Source organism: Osmerus eperlanus, chromosome 16, assembly GCF_963692335.1.
Source record: "Osmerus eperlanus chromosome 16, fOsmEpe2.1, whole genome shotgun sequence".
NCBI classification, from domain to species: domain Eukaryota; kingdom Metazoa; phylum Chordata; class Actinopteri; order Osmeriformes; family Osmeridae; genus Osmerus; species Osmerus eperlanus.
The window spans coordinates 5,492,549-5,513,857 of record NC_085033.1 but is presented as its reverse complement, the minus strand read 5'-3'; the positions used below and the strand labels follow the sequence as shown (position 1 = coordinate 5,513,857).

Sequence of the window (21,309 nt, the reverse complement as noted above, 5' to 3'; positions counted from 1 at the left end):
AATGTTTCAGTCTCTAGTCATGAATGCACCTTGCTGCTTTATTTACAGCAGATTTTTTATTTGATCTTGATATTCAAGGGCAGACATCTGAAGCCATAGACGCCATTACTCCTGCTTTCCGTGCATCTTATAGAAAATAAAGACCAAGTGCTGTTGGTTGATCAAAAAGTCAAAAATGATAATTAGTATGATTTCTGAATTAGAAAACAAAATAAACATAAGACTAACATGTAAAAACATTCTACGACCGGAAATACCTCATGAATGACAACATATCGTCTATGTACAAAAACATCAATAATATATTTATATATTTATATCTTCTATACCCACTAAAATATACCAAAGAAGCAGCTATTGGTCAATTGGAGGAACTCGTTTGTCAAATGTTTTTTTTTTTTGTTTTTTTCTTGAAACCATTTAAATATCCTTCAGCTGTAAATGTGAAAACTCAAAAAAGAAAATGAGAAAAGTAAATAAATTAATAATATAACCCAAAAGATATATCTGTTCATTTGTGTGTGTGATGTTTGGAATACTGCAGGGTGTGGAGTCTTAAACTAGCTTCTCCAGTAGATAAGAGTTTGTTCGACGATGGACATCCTTGAACCATTTGACAGTTCCCAAGGCCATTAAAACATCAGTGACTGGTTTTCGACGACACATTAAGTACAACAATTCAGACACACTTCCATGACGAGGATGTAGGCCACAGACAGAGAAGAGCACTTTTAACCAGACAACCCAGGGAGAAAAACCCATTCATACTGTACATAGCAAGGGATAAGGGGGGGGGGGGGGGGGGGGGGGCGACTGTCTTTGAGTCATGGGTTTAGCAGCCTTCTGGTTGTCAAAGAGTTTATTTCACAGTTGTATCCATCCATCCGCCCAGTCTTGCAAACTTGGCAATATATAAAAACGACAAAAAAAAAACTAACAAAACAAAACCCAATCATGGACTAGAAAGAGGAGCGAGAGCTTGGTCTTAGTCCTGTCCTGAGTGGACGTACTGTAGTGTGTGTGTGTATGTGGCATCTTGAGAAGAAGAAAAAAAAAACATCCTGAGATATGCTTCGAGGGACCTCTGAAGAGAGTGATAAAAGTGACATCTGTATAAAAATGACAGAACGAAACAAAAATATATATATTTATATCTATGCATCTGTGTGTGGGGGCGGGGGCGGGGGAAGGGATGAAAGGGTATGTTAGGAGGGGCTGGAGCGGGGGAGGGCTAGTATTCGTCCGTTCGTTTTCCCGCCGTTCATGTGCGTGTAGGGGATGTGCTCCTCGTAGCTGGCCCGCAGGCCCACCGAGGAGCCCGCCTCGTCGTGGTCCGAGCCCTCCTCCCCCCGGTGGGAGTAGGAGCACGGGTCCAGTGGGATGCTCTCCATGTTCTCCAGGTCCAGGTCAAAGTCCTCCGTCTCGGGCGGCTTGTTCTCCTCGCTGTAGTAGAAGGACACCTCCTGGAAGGACGGGTGCAGGTCCTCCCGGAGCATCTCGATGATCTCCTGGAACATGGGCCGCATCTTGGGGTTGTACTGCCAGCACATCTGCATCAGGTTGTGTCTGGGGGAGGAGGAAGGGATGTCATTGAAATGATGTCATTGTAGGAATTTTGATTATTATTATTTAATGTTTTTTAAATAATACTTGAGGGGATGTCATTGAATTGACGTCATTGTAGGAATTTCGACTATTATTACTTAATGTTTTTAAAATAATACTTGTTCTACGTTTTCTGCTTTCCACTGAGCTAAGGAAGCTCACAGCTTCACCCTCTCGTCTGTTTACAAAAGTGTCTGTTTCTTATTGCTTGACAATGACTTGCATGCAATCCAACCAATCCATCTGGATTGCACATTCTGAGTGAGCAAAGTAGCGCTGGGAACCTAAACGGCGTGTCTCTGACCGTCGCTGGCAAACCTTAAGAGAGTGTTGTCCGCGAGTGCCCCCGCGCCGCAGTTACAAAAACGAGTTTACAGTCTACTTACAGTCTGTCTGCACAGTTGTCGGGGCGATCCAGGTAACCGCCATCCATGACAAACTTCAGCACCTGCTCGTTGGACAGGCCCTGGTATGGCTGCTCTGCCAAGGTGCTAATCTCCCATAACACCACCCCGAACGACCTGTGGCACCGCAAGTGACAAAAAAACACGGCACACACACACACACACACACACACAGGGTTTGAGAGGACACAGGAGGACGGTCAATGAGATCATCTTTACCTGTGGGATAAGTCCTTCCTTCTTAGAAAGTAGAGGTTGTTTAAGGTAAAAAAGGAAAACCTCTTTGGCTTAAAGGTTGGCTTTCTTGTCGTGTCCAGCTTATCACACAACCCAAACACACACACACACTCACACACACACACACACACACACACACACACACACACACACACACACACACTCACCAGCAGTCTGAGTGGGCGGTGAACACGCCGTCCTTGAGGGACTCGGGCGCCATCCATCTGACAGGGAGGAGGCCCTTTCCTCCTTTCCTGTAGTAATCCGTCTCATAGATGTCCCGCGTCATGCCGAAGTCTAAGACACACACACACACAGGCACACACACAGGAGATGGCTGATTAGTAACTAGCACACTGTGGGGTAGGACACTAGTATCTGGTCATGAACCAGCTGTCTTTGACTCATCGTGGAACTTGGCGTTCAGAGGGGGCGTACCTCCTATCTTGACAGTGAGGTCTTGCGCCACCATGCAGTTCCTGGCCGCCAGGTCTCTGTGGACAAACTTCTTGGCGTTGAGGTAGGCCATCCCGTCCGCGATCTCCGCCGCCATCTGGATCATCTCCTTCAGCGTGGGCGGGGGGCGGCCCGGGTTGTTCTGGAACACGGGGCAGCTGTCAGACACTGTCTCCCTTCACACCCAAAAGTCGTTTACTCTACTGGCGAATTTGTTCAGCCGGTTTAGAAACGGGGCGCTCTTTAGTTGGCTTTAGATCACAGCGCTCGTTTTCATTCGTGCGAGATCATACAAATCCTGCTGTGCACCTCTCGACCCAGTGGAGCGGTTACCTCAGAGTCGGGCCGGAGACAGCGCAGGTAGCTCTTCAGGTCGCCGTGGGTCATCAACTCCATGACGACCAACGTGGGCTGGCCCTTCGACACCACGCCCATAAGTCTCACCTGGGAGGAAGGATGTGACCAAATACGGTTATCAAGACAGACATAAAACACAGTGTGGTGTATCTGTATACTCTGGTCCGTACCAGATGAAGCAGGTTACCTTTGTTGTTCAAGTGAAGGAGATTGAACAAACAACAAGAAAATAGGGCAGTGATACAATGGCCGTGGGAAATTTAAAGTAACTGTAAATAAATATACCCCCTCGGCATTGTAGGATCAGCCCATTAGTGACCTCATTGACGTGGACTAGCACAAACACACACACAGACGGACAGAAGTACACACACAATTCAAACAGGTCTTGTGCAGGATTCCTGACCAAGGGCATGCATCATGAAGTACATGAGGACATGTACATCATGAAATAAATGGCTGGAGCCCCATTTGTTGTTATAGCGACATCCCTTCTCAGCAGGGAACGTCCTCGCACCTCTGAATACCATCTATTCCGAGCCCCACAAAGCCACGCATGGCATCATTCCTGTCTTGCGACAGCTCCACTGGCTCCCGGTTCAGTTCCGTATACAATTCAAAATCCTCCCGTTTACATTCAAGGCCATCCACAACCTCACCCCCCCCATATTTATCTCATCTCCTCCAGGGTCCCACTACATCCCGCTCCCTCAGATCCTCTTCCTCCATACACCTGTCTGTCCCCTCTGCCCGTCTCACCACCATGGGGAGTAGAGCATTCAGCCGCTCTGCTCCCCGTTTCTGGAATTCACAACCACCCCAACTCAGAAATACTGATTCATTCCCCCATTTCAAATCGGAACTCAAAACCCATCTGTTTAAAACTGCATATTCCATTTAATGTCAATTACTCTGCCTTCTTCTGTTGTTTTTAATGTTGTTGTATTCTTTATTTTGCTGTTTTTAAATGGATTTTGTATCCTGTGCGGTGTCCTTGAGTGCCGAGAAAGGCGCGTTTAAATAAAATGTTTTATTATTATTATCATATGATGGCCTTCTTTCACTTCCCCAGATTTTTTGATTCTCGAGGACAAAAGCAAAGTCAACGTGCTTCTAAACCGACCGGATCAGTGATACCTTGATCCCCCCCCACTTCCTCTCCTCCTCTAACTGTCTCCTTCCTGAAGGCTGTGTGTTCTTTCTTTACCGGAACACCGGTGGCAAACAGGACACTTATGATGATAATCCGAGGACTGTTATTGGTTCTTGAAGTCCCCCTGCAGACATAGCACTCTGCTATTTGTATATCTGCTCTTTCACAGATCCGGAATTTTCTGGATCCGTGAATATAAAAAAATGCAAATATGACAGGCCTAATGAATCTAGCTACCTACACAACATTTCAGAGTCCTCTAATACAGGCGCAGCTCTTCCTGAACAATCGGATGAACCCAGAACCTGTTTTGCTTCCTGCATGACTGTTCTCTTTTTACTTCAGGTGTTAGGTACGTGTGTTTTACAGCGCTGCGCAGCCCTGGTGGGCGGGGGGGGGGGGGGGGAGGAGGCTGTGTCCAGCTCCTCCCGTGCAGGTGTCCTTACCACATGGTGACACGTGAAGGCCTTCATGACCGAGGCCTCGTTGAGGAACTCGATCCGCTCGCGCAGGCTGGCCGACTCGTTGACCGTCTTCACCGCCACGTGCGACTCGCCCTCGCCCTTGACGATGTCCTTGGCGATGCCTTCGTACACCATGCCGAACGAGCCCTGGCCCAGCTCACGCAGGATGTTGATCTTGTCTCTCGGTACCTCCCAGTCGTCAGGCTCGTACACTGCAGAACACACACACCATGTCAGCATGTCCGTTTAGCGGTCACGATCAGTCGCGATGTATAACGTTGTATCGCTCTGCAGTATATGGTGGTTATTATTCTGATGTACGGGGAAATATTCATTGACGCTTTCATCCAAAGCGACCCTACGGTGGGGTACCCCCCCCACCGTGTAGGGTCGCTTTCTTCTGAACTTGCGACTGCTTGATCTGCAGTCAAACAGTTCTAAAACGCGTGTCACGTTTCGATGTTCCGTGTATGTCAGTGTGACGTCGACAAGCTCTTCCGGGGACGCCCCTAAGACGAGGGGACGAGGAGGAGGTCTGTCCTTACCGTCGTTGGCGCTGAGGTACTCGGGGTTGGACGAGGCGTAGATGGGTCCGCTCGGGCCCTGGGTTTGCCTGAGCAGAAACACAACGAAGTGTTGGAACCCGACAACGACACACACACACGTGTGCGGCTCCTCGCCAAAGCGAGCGATAAAGGGACTAAAAACACGTACTTCTTCTTGAACATGAAGAACCCTCCGGCGGCTACCAGAATCAGCAGGATGATGCAGATGACCGGCCCGATGATGATCCTCACCACGCCGTCCAGGTCCCCCCCTGACACACACAACCACGCATCCAAGACAAGAGTTCAACGTCAGTAAAGCGTTGTACGTGGACATTCTGCATGTGCAAAATATACACTGGAAATGAGACATTTACATTTAGTTATTTAGCAGACGCTCTTATCCAGAGCGACTTACAGTAAGTACGGGGACATTCTCCCCGAGGCAAGTAGGGTGAAGTGCCTTGCCCAAGGACACAACGTAATTTGGCCGGCAACCTTCTGATTACTAGCCCGATTCACTAACCGCTCAGCCATCTGACCCCCTCAGAGAGAGAGATACCAAAACAGACTGTTTCGAAAACGATCAAAACGTTGATCATCTGTGTACTAGACTGTGCAGAGTCGCAATGAGCCCTGGCAGAAAGCTGGATTGTCCCATCACACCTATCCCATAACTAGGAGTTTATGAAAGCCCACGCGGTCGAGGACAGCGACAATCTCGTGATGCTGTGAAACGGCGGTGGCGCTTACGGGGGTCCTGAACGTAGAAGTAGCTGGGCTCGGTCCAGGAGCCATTACCCGCCAGCGAGGTGGCGCGGATCCGCACTGTGTAGTTCCCATGGTGCACCACGCGCAGCTTGCAGCCCTTGGCCTCCCGGTAGCTGTTCCTGGACACACAGTGGTGGGACTCCTGCGGACAGAAACCCAGGCACCAGGTGAGGAGGAGGAGCCATGGGAAAGAGACACGGGGGCAGATGTCCAAAAGGGCCTGAAAAACAACATTCTCAAAATACAAACCAGATGAAATGAGATATTTTGGTGAGTTGTCAAAGCACCGGCCCGTATCGCCCATTAACACACACCAAACCCGTGTTGAGAAGGCTTGGTCGAAAACATGTTGCTGAGGCGGAACATCTCCACCAAGTGTTTAGTTTTTCTGTTTGTTTTCGAAGGTAAACAAGTCTTCAGCCCAGAGACACTAGGTGCACTGCCGTCACCATGGTAACTAACTAAAATGCAGTGCTACTGTTTTCCTCAGAAGGACACAGAGAGCTCCGATACTCCGTAATACAGACTGTAGTTTCTCGGCAAAATTGAAGTACTCGCATGTCTGTAATGTTAGCAAAGCAAGTTAAACCCATATCAAAATCATATTCAGGAGTTTGCGTATGTGTGCATGGTGTATTCATGCTTGAGTGTTTATCTGTGAGAGTGTGCCTAAAATGTCACACGATGAAAAATCCGCGGAAAGGTACTGTGCATGCAAGCGTTTGTGTGTGTCTGTGTTCACTTCAATGGGCGTGTGGTGCGAACCCTCACCTCAGAGTCGACCAGTCTCCTGTAGTGGACCTCATACAGGATGATCATGCCATTGGGCGCCTTGGGCTCCTGCCACCTGACGCGCACAGTGTCTTCGGACACCTCAAAGGTGATGGGCCCCGGGATGTCATCCGCTTTATCTGCAGGGGGGACACGCACGCAATCACACGCAAACCTCGACACAACGATTGCGCGAGACAAGTTCCACGATTCATCCCCTTTTCACGAACCTCCCTTTTCCCCCCTGCGACGTCAATATCTTCAATTCGATAAGTCGTCTAGCTAACCCCCACGGGCTCCTTCATTCACTGTCGAGTATGGAATAATTAGAAACGAATGAATAGGATTCTTTTTTTTAAAGGCCGTGTGTCCGTACCCTCGGGCATGGTGCGGGCGCTCACGTACGCCGCCATGCTGCAGCGCGTCTGGTCCGTGAGGTGGTTGCAGGCGTGGACCTCGATCTGGTAGCTGGTGAAGTGGCGCAGGCTGGAGATGGTCGTGGTCTCCTTGGCCTTCACGGTCAGCACGATCTTGGTGCTCTCAAACTCCTCCCCCTCCTCGGGGCTGCGCGTGGTGGCCCCGCCCTCCGGCGGGCTGGGGGGCGTGGTCAGGAACGGCAGCGTCCGGTTGGCTATGCCCACCGCCGAGCGCCGTTGCCGGGAGGTTCTGAAGGAGAGAGAGACGAGAGGGATGGGTCAAAGTCGCTCTTCGCCATCTTTGTCACAATAAATACACATTTAACATCTCTACATACAGTAGATATTAAAACACAGGTCCCAGGTTTCAAATCCCCCCCATGTATCTCACTGTGGATAAAAACATATGTTATGCATTGTATAAAGAGTCCGAGATGGATTTGAACACCTTTTAACACTAGGGGGAGTTCAAGAGATTGGATCATATATTTCCAAAATGGAAAAACCCTAACCCAGTATTCAGACCGTGCTGATTGTATAAAGAGACTGCACCAACGCCAATAACAGAGAGGGGAACAGTGTGACAACCCAACTACCTTCAGTAAATGGATCAAAAGGAGCCTTTAGATGAGTCTGTCTAACCCAGCCCGACAGCACAGAACCAACCCATCGGGGAGAGCAGCGTGGACTTACTTGATCTCAAACACCTCGTTGTGGAGGTAGTTCTCGAAGGTCTTGCGGTACTCCGAGTCCTCCGCCTCCTTCTTCAGCTCCTTGTCGGTCTTGGGGCAGGCGCAGCAGCGCCCCCCCTGGCCCTGGTCCTCCGTCTGGTTCCGTTTGTGCTCCTCGTCGCTGTCCACCTGGGTGGGCATCCTCGACGGGAGCTTCATCCCTGGACGGGGACACACAGCACCAGAGAGTGAGGGAGGGGGGGCACACAGCACCAGAGAGTGAGGGAGGGGGGACACACAGCACCAGAGAGTGAGGGAGGGGGGGCACACAGCACCAGAGAGTGAGGGAGGGGGGGCACACAGCACCAGAGAGTGAGGGAGGGGGGACACACAGCACCAGAGTGAGGGAGGGGGGGCACACAGCACCAGAGAGTGAGGGAGGGGGGACACACAGCACCAGAGTGAGGGAGGGGGGGCACACAGCACCAGAGAGTGAGGGAGGGGGGACACACAGCACCAGAGAGTGAGGGAGGGGGGGCACACAGCACCAGAGAGTGAGGGAGGGGGGACACACAGCACCAGAGTGAGGGAGGGGGGGCACACAGCACCAGAGAGTGAGGGAGGGGGGGCACACAGCACCAGAGAGTGAGGGAGGGGGGACACACAGCACCAGAGTGAGGGAGGGGGGGCACACAGCACCAGAGAGTGAGGGAGGGGGGGCACACAGCACCAGAGAGTGAGGGAGGGGGGGCACACAGCACCAGAGAGTGAGGGAGGGGGGACACACAGCACCAGAGAGTGAGGGAGGGGGGACACACAGCACCAGAGAGTGAGGGAGGGGGGGCACACAGCACCAGAGAGTGAGGGAGGGGGGACACACAGCACCAGAGAGTGAGGGAGGGGGGGCACACAGCACCAGAGAGTGAGGGAGGGGGGGCACACAGCACCAGAGAGTGAGGGAGGGGGGGCACACAGCACCAGAGAGTGAGGGAGGGGGGACACACAGCACCAGAGAGTGAGGGAGGGGGGACACACAGCACCAGAGAGTGAGGGAGGGGGGGCACACAGCACCAGAGAGTGAGGGAGGGGGGACACACAGCACCAGAGAGTGAGGGAGGGGGGACACACAGCACCAGAGAGTGAGGGAGGGGGGACACACAGCACCAGAGTGAGGGAGGGGGGGCACACAGCACCAGAGAGTGAGGGAGGGGGGGCACACAGCACCAGAGAGTGAGGGAGGGGGGGCACACAGCACCAGAGAGTGAGGGAGGGGGGACACACAGCACCAGAGAGTGAGGGAGGGGGGGCACACAGCACCAGAGAGTGAGGGAGGGGGGGCACACAGCACCAGAGAGTGAGGGAGGGGGGACACACAGCACCAGAGTGAGGGAGGGGGGGCACACAGCACCAGAGAGTGAGGGAGGGGGGACACACAGCACCAGAGAGTGAGGGAGGGGGGGCACACAGCACCAGAGAGTGAGGGAGGGGGGGCACACAGCACCAGAGAGTGAGGGAGGGGGGGCACACAGCACCAGAGAGTGAGGGAGGGGGGGCACACACTAACAGGCAACTAAACACACACACACACAGATCCATCACGCACGCACTGATCCATCACACACACGCACACACTAATCCATCACACGCACACACACACTGATCCGTCACACACACATCCAACACACACACACGGATCCAACACACACACCGCCAAAGGGACCTGTCATCATTGTCGGGTTGGTATCTCTAGATGAGATTAATATCCTCTGACACAACTCCCCTTCAGACTACAGACTTCGGAGACGTGAGGGACTCAAAGTTCCAAACAGAAAGTTTCTCTTTGTATGTGTGGTGAAGGTCAGGCTGTGAATGCGATGCATCGGTGGATACAATCCCTTGAGCAGAAAAACGTCTATATCTATCTGCATCTACAGTAAATGTATATCTAGAATGCCCCTCACATGTAAGTTTGTCTACGAGTTTCTTACAGCCCCCCCTCCTCCCACATCACACACCACAGACGCACATTTACCCTTTTGACAGTAGTCAAACTTGTAGAGCTCGCTGGCCTCTGGCTGGCGTTGACAGAAGACCAGGTAGTGGGTGATCTGACCGTTGGGGTCATTGGGCGGCTTCCACTTCAGGATGATGTGGGAGGAGGAGTTGGAGGAGGAGATGGGGTCCAGTGGCACTGATGGCTCTGGGGATGGAAGAGGGGGGACGGGGGGGGGCAAGACAAGTTTATTCACGCTGTGCATGAGCCATTTTAAAGTCTGTGTGAGAGAGCGTGTGTTGACAGTGTTGAGAGAGGTGTCCTTGAATCCCAAGATCACAGCAGAACACTTTGGGACACTTCTGTTTGTTGTTTAGGAAGTTGACTGTCTGCACCCGAGCACAAGAGGTAGGAGGTGGGGGTGGGGGGGTGGTGGCAGCAGGACCTGTTGACAATGCACCATCCCACATCATTGTCATCGTGTCCCCTGCGTGCCGTGTGTGTTTTCATACCAGTCCAACCACATTGTCAGACTTGGGTTTCAGGACACACGCCACATGTCTAATGACAGCTTCCCCCCAATCCCCTGACTGACTGACTGTCAAACTGGTTATGCAAGGGCTGCCGTGACACATTTCGTGAACCCAGACTACATCGGCAGGTGGTGATGGAAGAAACCAGATGGGTATGTGCCCGGCTGCCCCCGCCGGCCCCGTATCCAGCAACCCTGGAAGTCAGTTGGCGTGCCGGATTGTGGTTTATCAGGAAGGAGGAGACAGAGTGTAATACCAGACACTGGGCTTCGTAAACACCCCAAACAAGACGCAGGATATCTGGGCGAGGCCCACGGGAGCTGCCACTCAAGAATTAGAGGCTGTGTGTGAGAGACTTGACTGATGGCACTGACACATAACAGTAGGTAGAGGCAGGCAGTCGGTGCCCTGGTGGTTGCAGCCCAAACATTTGCAACCACAGTCCTGTAACAGGTAGCTTACTCTCTTTCGACACAGTACTGCAACAGTTGCAGCTGCACAGTTGAATTCCGGGCCAGTTCATGGACAGAGTTACATTCCGGAAAGTTCCACAGATGGACCTCTTATTAACAACAACAACAACAACAACAACAACAACGCTTCACTGCAGGGAACAGATTTGAAACCACTCAATCGAAAGCAGATTCAGTAAAAAATGAATCAAATAAGAACAAACACAAGAGTAAGAAGCCTTACTTGTGGCGTTGGTGCGCACGTAGATGATCTCGCTCTTGGCGCCGCGCACCTGGTGGTCGTCGGAGGCGGACAGCTGGGTCTTTACCATGATGGCGTACTGCGTCCAGGGCTTCAGGGGGTGGATGAGGTGGCCCGGCTCCATCTGGTCCTTCCCGTCGGTGGCGCGGGGGGGCGGGTCCACGTCGGCGATCACCCAGCTGTTGGAGCCGCAGGCGTCCTGACCGTCAAACTCTGTCACGTTCTTGTAGGGCCTGGACGAAGGAGGGGCAGGGAGGCAGGGAGACAGGGGAGAGCACTTTTAGTATTCCTATTTTTTTTTAACCCTAACAATGTAATACAGAAGTTGGGTTAGTGGTTAGAACCTTTTGACTGTGGATCAAGAGGTTGTATGTTGCTTTCGTAGTCTAAACAAAAACAGTTATTATTATTGCGTGGACTCGGGACTGGGTGTCCCCCCCAAAAAAACGAGGGGGAGGGCAGGACTCACGATTCTTTGTAGAGGACCATGAATCCCAGCAGGTCCCTGAAGTCCGGAGGCCAGAAGGGCTCCCACTTGATGATGATCTTGTCGTTCATGGTGCGGATCTGGGTGAACTTCAACAGCTGGTTCTCGCCTGAGGACAGAAAGGCCATGGTCACTCTTAAGTGAGCAGAAGGACTGTAAAAACACATTGGTGTTAAGTCACTGACTTACTAAATAGTTAGTTGGGGCTGTCATTTCCTTTCCTAGGGTTGAGGTAAGGGTTTGTACAGCGTTGCATGGTGTGTTTTAAATGTTTATAAAAGTCTATATGCTATGCATGGTTACTTTGTAGTACTGCCTGGGAACATAGTAGACCAGGTTTTTATTTTTATTTTATAGCAGTAACGGGAAAGACGTGAACATTTGTCAGTAGCTGAATCCTATTAGCGACAACCAGAGGTGTCAAGTAACGAAGTACAAATACTTTGTTACCTTACTCAAGTAGAAATTTTGGGTATCTATACTTTACTGAAGTAATTATTTTTCAGCCGACTTTCTACTTCTACTCCTTACATTTTCACGCAGTTATCTGTACTTTCTACTCCTTACTTTTTAAAAATAGCCTTGTTACTCCAATTTCAGTTCGGCTTGTTTTCATTCCGGCTTGTCATCGTTCAAAAAAAACACACACCAAAAAAACAACTATCCAGAAAAAACGCGCCATCCAGATAGAGTGAATTTGATTGTGGTTGGATGAGAAGTATAAACATATACCATTCCGACACCGGTTTATACGTGATCCCTCACCTGCACATGACGCAAAATCACGTCAAAGGAAATAGCAGACGTATGTAGTCTACAAAGATGTCCGTGGCAGAGACTCAAGAGAACTCGAGCAAAGTGTCCGAACCAAGCACCAGCGAGGAGGTTGGCAGCTAGGAAGATTAGCCAACCCTTCTACATCCCTGGCCATACCTGGAAGAATTTTTCGACATTTTTGGATGCAATAACAACTCCTTTCGAATGCACTGCAAGCTCTGCGCACCCAAGTAGGCTACCACGAGCTAATGGCTTTCACAAACTCGCCGTCTAATTTGAATAAAGGCTATTGATAACATGCCTCTGAAGTTTGACTTTTTGCAGCATTACAATACTTATGGGCATCTAGTCATCATATCTTCCGCTCCATGAAACACATGTTAATGCTTAGTAGCAGGCTACACATATACGGCTCTTTAATGTATTTGCATTGTACTAAAATGCGTTCATTTTCAATGGGCATAAACAGGTGCAGCCCACATTTTTCAACATTAACAATATAACAAGTCATTATGGCCTTTGGAAAAAAGTTTTTTTGGGGGGAGGTGGGGTCGTGCATTATAGACCCCTGTGCCTAAGCTTTTGTCCTTAATGGCATTTTTTCCCCTTACTAATTTTACTTTTATACTTTAAGTGGTTTTGAAACCAGTACTTTTATACTTTTACTTGAGTAAAAATCTTGAATTGATACTTCAACTTCTACAGAAGTATTTTTAAACCCTAGTATCTATACTACTTGAGTAATGAATGTGAATACTTTTGACACCTCTGGCGACAACTAGCTAACACAGATGTTGGGTATAAGTGTAGCTGAATGTGAGGTGTAAGTGTAGCTGAATGTGAGGTGTAAGTGTAGCTGAATGTGAGGTGTAAGTGTAGCTGAATGTGAGGTGTAAGTGTAGCTGAATGTGAGGTGTAAGTGTAGCTGAATGTGAGGTGTACATACACGAGGCCTGGTCTCCGTTGGTCTTTGTGCCTATGTCGTTTTTGACCTGCCGGTCCTTGATGCCAGTCACTTCCTCCATCTTGCGGATCTCAGACATGCAGAGTTTGGAGTTGTAGTGGACAAATATCCTTCCTTGAGGGATAGTCATCTTGTGTTTGGACCAGTCCCACAGCTGACGCAGGTTCTGGTTGTCCAGAGCGTAGAAGGTGTAGTTCCTGAGGAGAATTTTTTTTTAATTTTTCTTGATGATTTCTTACAAAGTTAGTTTTTCAAAAAGACAACAAAAGTTTTTTGACAGGCAAACGTATCCACATCCATACGTTAGCAGGTGGTTTTTCCTCCCTCGAGCTCCCCACAAACGAGGCGGGTGAGGGCATTCGACTGCTTACCCGACTTCCTGTGTCTCTCCGCGGATGACGCGCAGCTTGCGGAAGAAGGACAGGGAGACGAGGGCGTAGGAGCGTTTGATGGTCAGGTAGCCCGTGATCTCCTCCAACTGCCCCAGGCTGGTCTCCAACTCGGCTGCTATGTTGTCTATGGGGACAGACAGAGCCAATGAGCTTAGCCAGGGCTCTAGAGTGCGACCAATTTGGTCGCACTATGCGACCAAAATGTGTACGGGTGCGACTAAATTTTTTCCTAGGTCGCACCGGTGCACCTAACTTCCTCGCATCCGCTGTCTCTCCACAAACAAAGCGTGTGTTATCCTAAGACGGAACTGACACTCATGGTTGGATCGTATCGTGGTCTAAACCAATCAGAGACAGCGATGGGGCGGGTCTTTGCCTCTGATTGGCTGTGGTCCAGATATTCCTGTAGCTCCGTTCTGTGTGATTGAAATTACGACTTGAGCACCAGAGAGTCAGTTTAGCAGACCTGGGCATTGTATGGCCCGCGGGCCATAACCGGCCACAGGCTGTCTCAATCCGGCCCGCGTGAGGTATCAAAAATTTAAAATAAATAAATGTGTTGAGCGGTAGTAAATATGTAGTCCTGAAAGACTACAGTGATCAGGCGATTTACATATGTGCACTTGCGCAACCTCACCGACAGGAGAGTTAGCTGTTGGTTAGCCCTCGAAAATGAAAAACTTTGCCACTGATTAACTTTTAACAAGACATGGACTTCTAAGTATCTGTTTACTGAGGTCAAAGTGAAAGCTGTGAAGAAAAAAAACTAACGCGGACGTAATAAGAACTTGACTGATTCAGTGGGCGCGGGCTGATGGTTTGCTAGTTGAACTGCAGACCCTGATCATTACCTGTCAGCTGTCCTTCGCATATCCACCTCAGACATTCAGACAGATATCGATGCACTTGTTCAAGCCCACTGGATTTCTCTCACAGAACAAAATGAACTGAAAAAACGTATTGCTTTTTGTATAAAGTTGATCAATTCCACATCTTTAACATACTGCAAAACAACTTTTCAGTGTTTGTGAAGATTAACTGGTTACAAATAAAATGAAACACTGTTGTTGTTGTTGTTTATACTGTTTATTACTTCTATAATCTTTCCTATTTGACCTACACCAAAATCTAAAATATTTATATAAATATTTACAGAATATCCTTATTCTTCTGATAACCAGTAGCAGCTAATCAAAATATATACTTTACTGCTTTTTACAATGGGAGAAAATGAATAGTGAGCAAATTGATGAGGCCTTCCAACACATTTCAGGTTCATCATGTGGTCCCTTGTAAAAATGAATTGCGGACCCCTGAGTTACGAAGCTGGGTCATGGAGCTAACCCATGGAGCTAGGATTTTGATGCTAGGGAGAGTGTGGCAAGATGATTTAGCCAAGGCCATAGGGCAAGAAGGCCAAATTACAGGTGTTGGCCATCTGAAGGGCATGGGACAGCAAGGTGGGACCTGCTATAAGACTTTGAGCCATGAAATGTTAGGTCTCAGTTCAGGGAAGCACTTTTAAACAGTAGCACTTTCTATTTTGAAATGTTTTATTTTGCTTAAAATGTTTTAGTTTGGTAGCTCAGTGAAGCACTTAAAAGATTTTTTTTTATATATATATACAGTATGATTGTGCGTCAAATAAAAAATATATTTACCTACACCTTATTCTTGTTTAAGATCATTTACATAATATATATGAATGTATATGGAGCGTGATAAAAAGGTGACCTTGAAATTGTGGCGACGCAAGGAAAAATTTGGGTGCACCTACATTTTGTGCTGGTGCACCTAAATAAAACAGTTAGGCGCACCAGTGCAACCAAGGCAACAAGTTAGTCTGGAGCCCTGTTAGCGTTTGCCGTGAGCGACCCTCCAACCAGCCAATGACCTTCTGACCTGCAGGACATTCTCTACTCTACTTCTCTGAGCTTCCCTCGATGAGTCATGTCTACATTAAGCCTTTAAAAACTGATCTCAGGACAAACGTCTGTCCTCTCTACAGTAGACGGTCTATTAGTTAACCTCAGGCTGCAACTCCAAGAAGGCCTGGTTTCGGTACAGACAAAATAATTCAGTGAATGAATAAAAGTGTCGAGTTGGGGGAGGGGCGGACACGGTTTGTGGCACGGTACTCACTTCCCCCCCGGAGGTTGATGACCATGCTGCCGTTGAGGACGGTGCAGCCCCGGAGTGCCTGGGCCGATGTGACCGAGTCCACCGTCTTCACGCCCATGCACACCTTGGGACAGAGGCCTGCGCAGGGCATGCACATCAGCCTGCGGGCGGACACAGGAGGGTTAAGACACGCACGTTCACATCGAGAGAGAGAGAGAGAGCGAGAGAGAAAGGAAAAAAGAAAGAATCATGCCACACAGTGAATTGGAATTGTAGAGATTCAGACATTCCTACAGTAGAAGATTCAATATCACACGAGGAGCCAACTGGCATGTCAATGGTGTCCTTGGGTTCTGTCCTGCAGCTGCAGTTTCTACGGTCACTACTCCACACAAGAAGCACAAATTCCTGCGACTTGCGCTGCCCTCTACAACCTCCCAGGAGAACTGAACCGACAGCATCGGAGCAAAACCCGATGTATACGACAGAGAACTCAAGAACAAAAAGGTCCCTGAAGGGTTTCAATCTGAGGGTATTAGCAGAGGGTTACACGGTAAGGACTTGTGTGCTCTGGTGGCCATTGTCCTTGCCCTCCGACGGGTTCAAAGCGGTTCCTTCCGCTGACTGGTTGGGAGAGGTGAGAAAAATGCGCTTGTCTAGCGCCTGTCTGGTGACCTAGCGGTACGGGTGGGGTAAGAATAAGGCGTCTCTTTCATGATAAGTGCCAAAACAAAGGAGCCAGGTGGCAACTGTTTGCTCCCATTTGACTGTGGCTCTGGCGGCATGCGTCAGAAACCGTTCGGCTTGCCGTCTCATTTTCCTTCCGAGCGACGGGCAAGAATGCGATCGTGTGAGATCTGCTCGGCTCTAATAAGAGAGGAGCGATGGTATGGCACCGTTGGAAGCTTAAACAATGCAGCCATATCAAATATCCCCCGGGTAAATTCCAGAGATGGATGTCATTCATGGTAGGTCTAGCGAACAAGCCGTAGCGACTGCTTGCCAAATGAACACTAACATAGGGGTGTTTCTTCCTAAATAGAAGCTTGTGATGTGGATGGTCACTTGGTCTCATCAGCATACCGCACTGGCATATTTCTTCTAGAACATTTGTCAGTGCGCAAAATCCGATTCCACCATAAACTGGATTAACGGTCACATTCAGCGCAATCAAGAATTCCTCACGTGGTGTACAGTACGACATGCTGTCAATCAAGTAGCCAGACCGAACACGCAGCACATCAGAGAACACCAGCTGGCCTGCACGACACCCACAAGTGCGGAGAAACTAGCCACGCATTGGAAAATTGTATTTGACGTTTTTGTCATCGAGGACTTTGCCAGACCAAAACACTCCTCGACACTAACACAGGAGCATATTCAATGAGCCATTTTGGATTTCTGGCACCTGGCTGTAAGACTTCGGATGCTCTCTTCAACGACGACCCTTGCGAGTGTGAAAGACGACAAGCTTGCGCGGAGTCAGAATGGTGCAACAGTTATGTATATATATATATATCTATATATATATATATATATATATATATATCAGCTGGCGACATAAAAAAAAAATATAAAAAAATTAATAAACACCGGCTAAAACACATTGAGTGTAGCATACAGAGGCTGGGGCGCGAGAAAGGAAATGACTCTGGTGCTTCCTGGCCTGGATGCCACGCCGCACGCACAGGGGGCGGATAAGAGAGTCAGGAGGGGAGACACAGATGTGCCAGTGCAGCACCGCTCTGACCTAGCTGTCTGCACAGAGCACACAGTGTACCAACGCCCCCACACTGCAGATCAACACACACAGTCACAGGCTGGCACACGCACACGCGTGCACACGCACGCACACACACAGCAGTCAGAGCCCAACAAGGGAGCCTTTAGCATTCGCATCGTTATTCCCTGGGTACAGATACGGTTTGATTTCCGGGGCTGCATGCACATACACGCACACAACCACATACACACCCAACTTACGCCCCGCCAACATGAGGGTAGACCACTTCCGGGAACATGTCAGTGCTTTTCACAATATCCTGGGCAAAAAAAAGCTACTGCAAATGACACCCCTCCAGAACCACAGCTGGAATGGAGGAGCGCACGGCGCTGACGCAGCAGAAACACCCCAGCCGTGGGCGGACTCAGACCGAGTCATGAGGCAGCGCGCGCTTGTGTGTGTGCGTGTGGGGGGGACTTCTAATTAGCAAGTAAGCGGTTGGGGGTTGCTTCAAAGTGTAGGCACAGGTGGCCAATGCTGTGTGTTTGGTGTTTGTCGTTCACTTCCTGCTTATGAACCCCCCCCTCCCCCCCCAAAAGAAAACCCCCAGACTTACGATGAGGAGTTGACGGTGGTGTACCCGGACGGGCACTCGGCGATACAGGCGCCGTTATGGATGACGTACTCGTGGCAGTCGCTGCTCTTGCTCTGCCGGCACTGATTGTGGAGCTCCTGGCAGAAGGAGAAGGGGACACACCGCCAGCCCCTGTAGGTGAAGTGTCCCGGGGGACACTTCTCTACGCACGTGCCCCCGTGCTGGAGGTGGCGGCAGGCCACGCACTTGCTGGCTGAGTTGGGCTCCAGGCAGCCTCCCAGGCACTGGTCGTGGCAGCACTGGTTGTCCAGGGTGCAGGCACGGTGCTTGCAGGTGGAGGGGCAGACTGGGGGGGAGAGAGAGAGAGAACAAGGAGAAAGTTAATGGAGGGGGTTGTTGAGGGTATGAGAGAGAGAGAGAGACCTAGAGAGAGAGAGAGAGAGAGAGAGAGAGACCTAGAGAGAGAGAGAGAGAGAGAGAGAGAGAGAGAGAGAGAGAGAGAGAGAGAGAGAGAGAGAGAGAGAGAGAGAGAGAGAGAGAGAGAGAGAGAGAGAGAGAGAGAGAGAGAGAGAGAGAGAGAGAGAGAGAGAGAGAGAGAGAGAGAGAGAGAGAGAGAGAGAGAGAGAGAGAGAGAGAGAGAGAGAGAGAGAGACATAGAAGTTAACCTATGGCTAACTGCTGACAAACATGGAAGTTCAGAGCTGTAAGGTCCCTGTCAAGATGTGACAGATCTTTTCTAGCTATGACAGATCTCAGCTGGGAGGCCTTCGAGGTGCAACACCATCTTCCACCAGTCACCAAACACCACCAACACACAAACAAACACAGCAGGGGTGGGGCTGTCACCAGCTACCAGAACCCAGACACTCGCCCAGAAGGCTGGGTGACAGTGATGTTGGCAATTTGGGCTTTTTCACGACAATAGCAGCCAACTAGCAGTCTTAAGAACCACAAGGCCAGTTGTCCACAAGCTTCCGTGAAAGCCGTTGTGAAATCATTGGAGCCCAGAGGAACGCCGTAACCCAATTAGACTCTTCTGTCACACTCGAACCCCGTCGAGCACCAACGCGAGAGGCAGCCCAAAGAGCTGAATGCAACTCGCGCTGGCCTCTTTCTAGCAGCGAGACCAACGTGTGGTCCACTCGGTCAGGCAGATGGAAATACACTGGGAGTAGGAGAGCTGGGGACAAACAGGCTGACGTCACTGCCTCACCGGGGCCGCTGGGCCAACGCCATCCTGCCCCGCCCCGCCCGTCTCCCCCACCCCCACACACACACGTGGACATCACCGGATAAGTCATTCCGTCCTGTCAATCGGAGCTATTTATGTGGTCTTTGTGCCCTGCCCATGTTTACCACCACTCTATTTATTATGTGAAACCTGAGTCTTTCATGGTGGGTGCTTTGCCTACGGCAGAGGCGTGTGGTGGTCTAACCCCAGGACTGGAGCTAGCGCAGGACACGGGTGTCTACGGTTGATCAAATCCATACGGACTTCCATCAATTAGTTCTCATCCAACTATTAAGGGGAGCAAATTGTGTTTCAGATATGAATGATCACACACACCTGATGTTTTTCAAGACAGCTTTATTTTCCCCACTTGGAAGTCTTGGAAGCAAACTCACGCACCAACAGACACGGTTCAGATCAGTGACGCCTCAGAGACACGTCAGGAAGATGGCAGTCACCGAGCCTGGGTTGTTGTTGTGTGTGTGTGCAGCAATGTAAACCTGTTTATTACATAACCCAAGCCTCCCAGTGGATTGATAGGTGTGTGTGTGTATATATATATATGTGTGTTGTGAGAGAGGGAGAGAGAGGTAAATAGACTGCCTGTGGCCAGCCTTGCCTGCCTCTCCACCAGGATTAGCTACTCATCCTGGAAAGGCAGATTAGGATTGGCCAACAGCAGGGGAGATAACCAGGGGCTTAGGGCAGAGGGGGTCACAGGTCAGCCCCCTCAAGTCTCCAGGAGAAATTCCATGAATGTATGTGTGTATGTATGGGTGGTAGGGGGGATGGGTGACTTCAGAGACGGACAGTCTGAACACACACACCAGTCTCTTGCACGTACACCTGTCCTGTTCGACCTATTCGCAGATGGTAAAAGGGATGGATTCACGAGAGAGACGAGAAAAACAATAAAAGGGCATTACGTCACAGCCGAGATTAACCAAACCCGGTGTGATTGCCATAACTCCTTCGCACCGGCAAAGTGCTCATCTGTGCCAGCCAGCTCGGGGGTTTTACTCCAGTGGGTTTCAAAACAGGCTGGAGTTCATTTGTGTTACAACCGTCATGTGACACAAGGCCGGCAAAACAACCTGGACCCGTCCTGGCGCTCACACAGAAGTGAGCCTTTCCACTGCCCTGACCTTTAAAGAAAGTGTGAGAGTCTGAGCGGGGGGCACGAGTCTGTGTGGAAGACGTTGGACAGTTGGACACCAAGAACCCTTTTTCTTTTTACCTCATTTTCTTCTCTGTCTATTTGTCAACTACTGACTCTCCCCCCTCCCCCACTCTCTGACCTCAGGCAACACAAAGACACACACACACACACACAAATACTGCAGTGGCAGCCGGCGCGCACCCAGTCCTGATCCAGCCTAGTCCATGCCGGAGCACAGCTCAAGCAGTGGATCCACCCTCAGCCTTAACCAATGTGTTTGCTGGCTGTGGAAGCTAGCCATTCAATAGCCTCTCCCATCTGTGAAGACGAGCGGCGCAGAGTTAACCCTTCGAGCACCATCGCCGCGTCTCCCAGCCAGTCAGACGACGGGGCAGGGAGGCATGCAAAAAAAAAAAAAAAAAAAAGAAGAAGAAGAAGAAAAAATAATGAAAAAACAACCCTAGAGGAGAGCCACAGCCACATAGAAACAGGAGGAAGCTGAGCTGTACTTTTCCTAGTGTCCAGTACTGCAAGGATTCTGACCTTTACCAGGAGAGGAAAGCAGGTCCACACAGCTCGGACGGTTACTTTTTGAGTAACGTTCTTCCTTTGGTTTTCCCTCAGAGACGAGCTTTCGTTGCTTAAACATCCGCGAAAGCAACACCGTTGGAAACCAACGACTTCCCTAACGGTCGTAAAAAGGGCCTTTTTTGTTTGTCCGAAAGGACTGTGTTCTTCTTCAGCTCACCGTTTAGATAGCTCCTCTACCA

At 50.0% G+C, this 21,309-nt stretch overlaps 1 protein-coding gene across 1 annotated transcript in view; it reads right to left on the bottom strand.

The window, feature by feature from the left end:
• Positions 1–378: 378 nt before the first annotated feature.
• The window catches only part of LOC134037084 (insulin receptor-like), a 36,942-nt gene continuing 16,011 nt past the window's right edge, over positions 379–21,309 (bottom strand). The window contains exons 3-21 of the mRNA XM_062482388.1: positions 18,171–18,495; positions 15,853–15,992; positions 13,690–13,834; positions 13,301–13,515; positions 11,560–11,686; positions 11,073–11,323; positions 9,883–10,050; positions 7,873–8,071; positions 7,140–7,429; positions 6,764–6,903; positions 5,975–6,134; positions 5,391–5,493; positions 5,222–5,289; positions 4,659–4,888; positions 3,036–3,146; positions 2,685–2,844; positions 2,414–2,543; positions 1,992–2,126; positions 379–1,566 (exon numbers count right to left, since the gene is read on the bottom strand). Of these exons, the coding sequence (XP_062338372.1) occupies positions 1,206–1,566; positions 1,992–2,126; positions 2,414–2,543; positions 2,685–2,844; positions 3,036–3,146; positions 4,659–4,888; positions 5,222–5,289; positions 5,391–5,493; positions 5,975–6,134; positions 6,764–6,903; positions 7,140–7,429; positions 7,873–8,071; positions 9,883–10,050; positions 11,073–11,323; positions 11,560–11,686; positions 13,301–13,515; positions 13,690–13,834; positions 15,853–15,992; positions 18,171–18,495 (3,458 nt within the window). The 3' untranslated portion in view covers positions 379–1,205. The remainder of the gene's footprint in view (positions 1,567–1,991; positions 2,127–2,413; positions 2,544–2,684; positions 2,845–3,035; positions 3,147–4,658; positions 4,889–5,221; positions 5,290–5,390; positions 5,494–5,974; positions 6,135–6,763; positions 6,904–7,139; positions 7,430–7,872; positions 8,072–9,882; positions 10,051–11,072; positions 11,324–11,559; positions 11,687–13,300; positions 13,516–13,689; positions 13,835–15,852; positions 15,993–18,170; positions 18,496–21,309) is intronic.